Source organism: Aplidium turbinatum, chromosome 2 (assembly GCF_918807975.1).
Source record: "Aplidium turbinatum chromosome 2, kaAplTurb1.1, whole genome shotgun sequence".
In the NCBI taxonomy this organism is placed as follows: Eukaryota; Metazoa; Chordata; class Ascidiacea; order Aplousobranchia; family Polyclinidae; genus Aplidium; species Aplidium turbinatum.
Window position 1 is genome coordinate 2,997,728 of NC_137473.1, and position 9,556 is coordinate 3,007,283.

General features: G+C 43.4%; 2 protein-coding genes across 2 annotated transcripts; both read right to left on the reverse strand.

Moving 5' to 3' along the window:
- Positions 1–3,316: 3,316 nt before the first annotated feature.
- On the reverse strand, positions 3,317–4,816 carry LOC145785578 (uncharacterized). The gene has a single exon (XM_082597243.1). It carries the CDS (start codon positions 4,814–4,816, stop codon positions 3,317–3,319), a length of 1,500 nt encoding a protein of 499 aa, XP_082453369.1.
- A 90-nt stretch (positions 4,817–4,906) lies between these two features.
- LOC145785588 (uncharacterized) lies at positions 4,907–9,333 on the reverse strand. Its single transcript, XM_082597256.1, has 2 exons — positions 5,708–9,333; positions 4,907–5,636 (listed from the first exon to the last, which is right to left on the reverse strand). The coding sequence occupies exons 1-2, from the start codon at positions 9,331–9,333 to the stop codon at positions 4,907–4,909; spliced, it is 4,356 nt and encodes a 1,451-aa protein (XP_082453382.1).
- Positions 9,334–9,556: the final 223 nt, after the last annotated feature.

Genomic DNA, 9,556 nt, shown 5'->3' on the forward strand with positions numbered 1-9,556 from the left:
TGCGATCTTTTTCTGTGAACATGTTAGAAAATATTCGCAAAGGCAGTAACTCTTGTGATGTTTCTGTCCGCACTTTTACCCAACCAAAATTAAATTTGGATGCCAACTCACTGTTCTCTTTGATTGGGACCATGCCACGCTTACTGAGTCTATCCTTACTTCACACTTGACCATGGATGAACTAAAGGGTTTGATAAACACAAAGTTTGAATACCCTCATTTTCCTGCCCATACTCAGGCTGTGCAGCGTCTCATTTGGGAAGTCACTAACGACTGTGGAAGTATTGCTGGCCATCAACGACGGGATGGTTTCATTCGGGCGAGAATTGCTTGCGTAGGGTCTTGCCGAAAGCAGACACGAAATCTGACTTTCTTTCATTGGCTGCAGTATAATGTTTTGATATTCACCACTGTTTCTTGTTCATTGTCTTTATTCTTCATTCGTTTGTGCACGTTTTACAAGCACATATAAAGTTGGTTGGTTGATGTGTAAGCTACCATTGGAGATTTGCAGTTACTATATCTGTCAAAAAACAAATGTAAATCGGCGAAAACAATCGAATATTAATGCAGTGCGTTGTGTGATTATGTAATACATATTACTACAACAAAACCAAAGTGTCATCTTATGCACAGTGCATTCCTACTCTTGCCATGGAAGTGAAAAAGGCTTTAATATCATCAGTTTTTGCTGACCAAGCAAAAATAGGGTTGCCAGGTGATTGTTTAATATCTTACCGTACACCGCCAGACTTTACCTAAAAGGGCAACTAGCAGTCGCATCATATGTAATTGTTGTTGTGGTTGTTAAAGTTGGAAATTTTTACAATTTAAAAAAATAAACAAAGTTTTATCTTCAAAAAAATTGTACCTGGCAACTCTGTGCTGGCAACAAATGTCAAAGACAAAATCGACTACATGTTTAAGGTTACTGAATATTTTTGCGTGAAATTTTACAGAAATATTCTACATAGCAATAGTCACCCTGTGTGATAATTCGATTTTTGATTTTTTTAAATTTTTTGATTTTCACATCGCCTTACTGCCCAGGCCGACTTGGATTAAGCTTAATAGAATTCGAACATGAATCGCCGCTTTAATTTATTCAAATCGTCGTCGTCGGCTCCAGCTCGTGTCCAAGCATTGGTTTGTCTTCAAATCGAATTTGGCTTTGGATGGTGATGTCGTATGTGGCTTTGGAGGCCAGTCTGCGATGGAAAAGACGTGGGCAAAAGGCACATTGTATGGAGGGTGGGGGGCGTTGTAGTTTTAGCTTTATTTTCTAATGTTTCGTTTTTCTTGGGCTTTTTGTATCCTGTTTTTTTTTTCGAAAATTTCCGTGCCTTCCCTAGTTCTTTTTCTCCAGAGTGATCTGTCACCAGCAAGTTGTTCCCATGAATCCAGATCAATGTTTGCATGGTTGAGGGAGACTTCCAGCTCATCTTTGTATCTCATTTTTGGTCTTCCGGGAGGTCTTTTCCCTGTCTCTATAGCTCACCATAAAGCATTATTCGAGAGAGCCTCGTTGGGTCAATTCCAGGGATATCTAAAGAAGGGGATGTGAAGGCTCACAGCGATTGCCTTATTCTTATGACACTACCAGCAGGGCGGTAGTTTGCAGCGCGTGAAACATGTAGTTCTTTTGTATTGTAAACATGCAGCTCTTTGTATAAACATGCAGTTCTTTGTAATATAAACATGATAAGTTTGTAGTGCAGCTGGTAGCCTACATCAGCTACTGAAGACAGTTAGTAAACGTTAGGCCTACACAGAGCATACTTAAAGAATACTTGTTTGGAAAGACAGTTGAAAATTTACCAGTAGCCTAAGCTGTTTTTCTTAACAAAGCCTTTGCAGTAGGCTAGACGTAAAGCAACTATATGGGTAGTTAAATTAATAACTTAAAATAAGTAACCATGAGCATGCAATGAGCATCCAGGCCTGATGCTAATAGCGCAATGCAGGTTATTATAACAAGATTTATTAAACTACTGTAGCCTACTATCGGTGCCAATTGTTATTTTACGGTAAACAGGGATAATTTATGATAAACAAAAGCCCTTCTATTGTCAGACGTATTAAAAGCCTTCGTATCCCCTTTGTTGTGTGCGACGCGAACACAACAGGTGCGGTAGTTAATTGCGCCGGTGACGTCACGATTTTCCTAATCCACCCGGCAGGACTGAGCACTGTTAAAGCACGCCAACTTGAAGAAATCACTCGGTTTCCAATGACTGCTTTGCAGCAATGAAATTTATACGGTTTTTCTGTCAAGAAATAACACAACATAAGACACTAGTCACAATTCAGCAAGCACAACAGTCGAACTGATAAACGTACCAAATTTGTTGACCAACAGTTCTCAATCCACTGTACGGTACACAAGTTCCACAGGTTGGCCAATGACGCACTGAATAAATAAATTCGCGATGTTACCTTTCACAATTATTACGTAGGCTACCGTACAACCTAACGCTAGACCAATATTAAAACAAAGAAACGTGGCAGTTCACATGGCCTAGTTAAGGTCGGTTTACAAGAATTAATTTCCATTAGGCTGACAAATTATTGGTCAATAATTCAGTAGTAAACATGAATCCACAATCCACGACACAAATCAATCAATCATACAATTCAGAATAATAAACGTACCGGTAGTATAACCGGGATCAGTAAACCAAATGATGCACTTGCACGCGAAGGATTCAGAGTGATTGACTCTGCAATATTTAAGTTTGAAGTATTAGCCTAACAACAATTTACGCACACCAGAGATACGTTACGTTTGTTTACGGTAGAAAGTCAACATTTAGCTACAAAAAACATTATTACATCACAAATAAGCTCACCAGTAAGTAGAACTCTGAGAGATATTGAGCTGCAAACATGGAATTCGGCCTACACGCAAATATTAGGCTACTATAGCAGTTGTCAAACTTAAGTCCTGTAGAAATACATAACAGAGAAGCAGCTAACAAAGCATAAACATCACTCAATCAATTTTCAGTCACAGACTACAGTAGCTAACAAGTTCGGCTAGCTGGCAAACTAGCAGCAAAAACGAAAACGTCTCGAAAGTTCCATACACAATCTCGTGGTGAGTGTTGCCATTTGCAAATCAGCGATAACATAACAATGAAGAGGAAACGACGCTAGGTGGCGAATACACAAATTAACGGGAGTAATGCAGTAAAACGAAAGGCAGGCCTTTCAAGGACCTGTTGAAAATCTAACACTCCCGGGCCAAAGAAGGGCCAAACTGGGTCATTCTTTTCATGAATAAAAGTTTTTCAACAGTCTATTGTCATGTAACAGTTCAGTCTTTAGTCTCTTCCTCATCGCTCTGATCTTCCATCAAAATCTCAACGGTGTCTATTGGTGTCTCATCTTCATCTGGATCATCTTCTTCCCTTTGGACAATTACACAAAGTTTGGATATTGGTCTCTTCAGAGATCCGGTTGCAGTCTTCACTTCTACGGAACGAACAACTCCGTGACGATCAGGAAATGTTTCAATTACTCTGCCTAGTGGCCATCGTTGTCTGGGAGCAGAGTCATCAATCAAAAGGACGATGTCTCCTCTTCGGACATTCTCTTTTCTGTGAAGCCATTTTGTTCTTGACATCACAGATCGTGGGTATTCCTTAACCCACTGCTTCCAAAAGGTGTCTGCCAGAAACTGCACATGGCGGTATCGATCACTTGGTCGGTAGCCATCTCTGTCGCAGCTTAACATTGGTGTTAAATTCGCTGAAGAATTCAGCTTCAATAAGTGGTTAGGTGTAAGGGGTAAGTCGCCATCAACTTCCAGTTTCACATCGGTGAGTGGTCTTGAATTGACAATGTCTTCCACTTCAAGAAGTAATGTGTGCAACGTGTCATCATCAAGTGGTTGTTTTGGTAAGATGTTCATAAGAATTTGCCGTACTGTGCGAATCATTCTCTCCCAGGCTCCGCCCATATGGCTGGCTGTTGGGGGGTTGAACGACCATTCTATTCCTTGTTGTCGAAAGCTCTGGTGGATCTGGTTCTGATTCCACTCATCGAGGGCTTGCTTCAAGATTCTTTCACAACCCACAAAGTTGGTTCCATTGTCAGAGAAGATTTTCTTGATGGGGCCTCTGCGAGCTATGAAGCGCCGTAGGGCATTTATGAATGCGCCAGTTTTCAGGTCTGGTGCTACTTCCAAGTGAATTGCTCTAGTTGTGAGACATGTGAAAAGGCAGCCGTATCTCTTAATGTCACTTCGTCTGTTTCGGACATTTAGCGGCCCAAAAAAGTCAACGCCAGTCTGTGAGAATGGTGGCTGTGACATTTGTAACCTTGCTTCTGGCAGTTCTGCCATGAGCTGTTGTCTCGGTTTTGCGGTCCTTCTCCGGCAAGGCAGGCATCTTGCAAGTAACTTTTTGACCGCAACTTTGGCATTAACTATCCAGTATTTTTGGTTAATATTGTTCAGTGTATGGCTTTCACCCATGTGCTTCGATTCATTGGTATGACAATGTTCAATTATTAAGTCCGTTAAGTGGCGCTCTGGAGCTATGATAGCAGGATGTCGCGTTTCGAATGGTAAGTCGGCTCTGTCGATTCTTCTGCCAACACGTAGAACATCTTTCATTAGGACAGGGCTGAGTTTTTCGAGTGGGATCCTCTTGGCTTTGGGCATGTTTGGATGTTTTCCTTTGGATAGAGATTTGATCCAGGCTGGAAAACTCTGACGCTGCTCGTAGTTGATTAACTCAATTTCTGCCTCATCAAGTTCTGGCACACTGATTGGTCCTTTCAGTGTAATCTGGGTTTCGTTCTTCATGCGCATCAGTAAGTACGATTTGAATCTCAGGAACCAGGCTACTGATAGTTTCAGTCGGCGCAGAGAGGAGAAGTAGGAGATTAGCCTGTTTGTTCCTTAGCTTTCAGTTGTAGAAATGGTAAAGGTTTCGATTTTCCTCTTTGGTTTGTGAGCAGCAAAGATATCTTCAGATTGTGGTTTCTGAGCAGTTTGATTGGGCCATTCTTCTGGAGGTTTCCTCAGAAAATCTGGACCATTGAGCCACATCCCAGAATTCATCAAGGCTTTGGCCGTCATGCCCTTTGAAGCTTGGTCAGCAGGGTTCTGCTTCGTGTCGACATGATGCCAATCATACACTTTGGTATGGTTCAAGATTTTTTGCAATCGGTTTCGTGAAAAGGTAGGAAACCTTTTGCTGTCAGCCAGCAGGCTCTGCAGCACAATCATAGAGTCTGTCCAATATAAACATGGACAATCAGGTAACTCTAACTCTTGCTTCACAACACGGGAGAGATTAACAGCATCCAATGCCGCTTCCAGTTCAAGGCGTGGAATCGTATGTCTGCCCGGACCTGGAAGAAGTGATTTCCCCATCACAAGACTACATATTACGCTTGAGTCAGGTAGTATGGATCGCAGGTAGCAAACTGCACCCCGGGCAACTGAAGAGGCGTCAGAAAAGAAGTGAAGCTGCACTTGAGGAGGCGGGCCGCTGACTTTCAGCTTGAAGCAACGAGGAATCCTGATGTCTCTCAGGTGGAGCAAACTGTTCCTCCAGGCAATCCATCTCTTCAGATTAGATTCATCGACCGCCTCATCCCATCCCAGCTTCTTCTGGCAAACATTGCTGTAAATGAGCCTTGCCTCAAGTATGACAGGTGAGACAAATCCAAGTGGGTCATAGAGGGAGTTGGTTACAGACAGCATCTTCCTCTTCTGGTAAGTGGATCTTCTGATGAAGTGGATGAAGGTGGATCTTCTGGTAAGTCAACTGTGAACTGGAACTCATCGCTTGTAACGTCCCAGTTTATACCCAAGACGCGCTCTCTTGGGCTTTCTGAGGACAACAAGTTAAGCATTGCCTTTGATTTTTCTTCATCGGGGAGCATCTTCATTAGCTTCTCACTGGTGGATAACCACTTTGTTAGTCTGAAGCCACCCATACCGAGAAGCTTTCGTAAATCATGGACCAATTTGATTCCTGCTTCTTCGCTTTCAACGGTCACCAAGCAGTCATCAACGTAGAAATTTTTCATCACCACTTCAGCAATATGCGGGTCGAAGTACATCCCGTGCTCTCTAGCAGTTTCGCGCAAGCAAAATGTTGCACAACTGGGGGACGACTTTGCACCGAAAATGTGCACTTTCATCCGATAAGCCGAAGGATCTTTGGATAGGTCTCCGTTTAGCCACCAAAAGAATCTCATGGCATCGCGGTCACGCGGTGAGATCCTGACTTGGTAAAACATTGCCTCCACGTCTGAAATTATGGCTATACGTCCTTTGCGGAATCTCAGCAGGACGCCAACAAGAGAGTTCATGAGATCTGGGCCTTTCATCAGAAAGTCGTTTAGTGACCTTTCGCATGACATTGCAGCGCAGTCGTAGACTATACGAAGTTTGTCTGGTTTCTTTGGGTTAAGTACAGGATGGTGAGGTATGTACCACTTGCGGCAGTCATTGTTGATTTCGTCTTGAGGAATGATCTCAGCATAGCCTTTGTCCAAGGTGATTTGCATTTGTGCTGCATACCTTTCATGAAGAGCGCTGTCACGTTGTAGGCGTTTCTTCAGACTGTCTAGTCGTCGTAGAGCCATGTCACGGCTGTCTGGAAGCTCGACGGTGTCATTACGCCATAGCAATGGTAAGCGATAATAGCCGTCTACATGTTCGAGATGACGAGACATCATGTCATAAGCTATGGGATCTTCCCTCGAGAAATTAAACCCAAATTCTAGCAGTTCCTTGTGGGTTCGTAGCAGATTCATTAGACCTTCCTTATCATAAAGGTCGGTGTCAGCTGTTGGAGAAAACGTTTCTCCTTCATCAGTAATTATTAAATCGGACAAGTCTTCTACATCGGTGGGCCACTTCATGCCACGGACAAGAAAATTTGAAATGTCGGATTCAGCATCGAAATTGCCTACACCCGTCTCCTTTGGTCGAGTACCTCTAAGTAACCAGCCTAAGGGTGTCCTGACTGCATCAGGTCCTTGCTTCGGGTTAGGTGCAAAGCGGCTTTCAATGCATCGGTGGGCGACAGCATGATCATTTCCGATCAACAGTGTAACTGTACCATGGTCCAGTTGCATCAAGTCAATGCCTTGGAGGTACTTGTGCGTTTGCAGATACTCTGGAGAAGGCGCTGGAGTTGGCTTGGTAGGTATCTTGTCAACGACGATCACATCTGTCAGTTCTTGCACTTCGCCGCCAACTACTGGTAGAACTTTCAACGAAACAGTTGAAGAATTAAAGGAATATGGTCCACTCGAAGACAGTGTTTGCACCTGGAAATCACCAGATGGCTCAGGTTTCAGTTCAAGCATGTCTACAAGTTTTCGTTCACAAAAGGTGCGGTTTGAACCAGAATCTAGGAGAGCATAAGTATGTATTACCTTTCCTTCTCCTGTCACACGTACGGGAACGATGTCCAAGTAAGTTGCCGAGTTGCTTGTTCTGGAATGGAAGGTTTCTACAACTTCATTTGTGTTCCTTTCTGATGGTCTTCTTACGGGATCATCTGGCTGGCTATCATTTCTTCTATTAGCAATGGGGTTAGGGCGTCGTCTTTGGACGTGTTCTCCAGTTGTGACCAGATACCGATGTAAGAGAGAATGATGTGATGAGCTTCCGCATTCAGTGCATTTACCTCGGCTTCTGCAGTCGGCACGTATGTGATCTGGTCCAAGACAGTTTAAGCACAATTTGTTCTTCCTTACAAATTGCTCACGTTCAGTGACGGATTTGGCTTTGAACTCTTTGCAGTGTTGCAAATAATGTGTACTATCGCACAGGATACATTGTATGAGTCGCTTGTTGCCAATTCGGAGCTGTCCGGATCGTTCAGTAGGTTTTGTCACTACGTTAAACAGTGAAGCCTTTTGTTTCCCTTTGGTGTCAGGCTTGTTAAGTTTGTCGACCTTTGATGAAAAGAGTTTCACGCCATAGATTGAATTGGCAATCCTAGATTCATTCGTTATGAAGTCAGCAAAGTGTTGGAATCCAGCTACTTTTCCAGTGTCATCATTGATTTTCAGAGCTTCAATTACCCACTTTTCTTTCAAAGACACTGGCAGCTTATTCGCAAGGCAGGTGATAAACTGCACGGTATCCAAGTTTGGGGCTTCGGTGTTAGAGCTCAATGATGAACAACATCTTTTTAACAGGACGGACAACTTCTCCAAGTGTTCGGGTTCGTGGTGAGAAATTCTGGTAACGGCTCTCAAGCGTTCCTCGCAAGCATGCGCAATAACGTGCGGTTGGCCATACCTCCGTTTCAATTCTTCCCAGGCTTCATCATAGCAATTGTGACCTTCGCTGCTATCGGCAAGGTGCCTTATTTGTTCACAGACTGCATCACAGCAGTGCTGCATGAGGTAAGACATCTTCCTGTCAGGTGTCAACCAATCAGAAATATGGGACTTAAAACGGTGCCAGAAAGCCCAGAAATCGAGCGGGTCACCAAAGAATTTCTTAAGATCTGGTTTGGGCAGAAGTCGTTCTGAAAGATCAGGTTGTCGGCTAGTATAATAACAAGGGTAATTTACCTTTTGGTCTGGCATTCTTGCAGATGTTGCAGTTGGTTCTTGTTTGTGCCGCTCATCACCGTGACGCAGAGGTTCCAGGTGTGTGTCTTTGTGAGTGAAGGTTTGCTGTGGCAATCGTACGGGTGTCATTGATCCAATATTGATAACCGAAGAAGAATCATCTTGCCAGAGTGCGGCTTCAGTTTCGGCAGCTTTAATTTGACGCAGGTTTTCAGCTTCGGCTCTCTCACGTTCAAAGCGAGCTTTATCCTGCTCCAACCGAGCTTTATCCTGTTCCAACTGAGCTTTCTCCTGTTCCATGCGAACTAGTTCTTCTTCCTCTCGTCGCCTGGCATCATTCTGTTCTTTTGTCAAACGAGCTAGTTCCAATTTGGCATGTGCTTCACGTTGACGCAAACTGTACGTTGTACTCGATGACCGAATGCTTCCGGATTTGGAGCTGTGAGAATGGGTACGCAAGGACGAGTGATGTGAGCGTAGTGGAGGAGTTTTAGTGTCTGTCCTCTCGCATTCCGTGAACCACTGTTTGGCTCTATCAGCAAGTTCTTCTTTACCTTGAATGTAATCCCGTTTGGTTGAAAGACCTCCTGGAATTTGTTCATTGTCAGGGACATCGACACAAAGTGCCATTAAAGAGGCATAATTTTTATCAATTTCTAACAAGATAGTCTGTACTTCTGTGAGGTTTTCACGTTTGCTCATCAGCTGTTCACCACGCTTGTAGCTGTCTCTCAAGGTATCAGCTGCTTGTTGAATAGCTTCGGCTTTGGAATCCATAACTGTGTATGCAAATCCGCTTCGTAACAGCATAAGCTAACTTCAGCAAATGAGAGATATCACGTAACACTGATGGGAACTTGGTGAGTAAACGCAAATTTGATCGTCAGGTTGGTGAAGATCAGCAGTTCGGTTCAATTGACGAAGTCAGCTTCAGTTCAAAGATAGTTAAGCTTTGATGTCAAATTTGAAAAACGATGTTGTGTGCGACGCGAACACAACA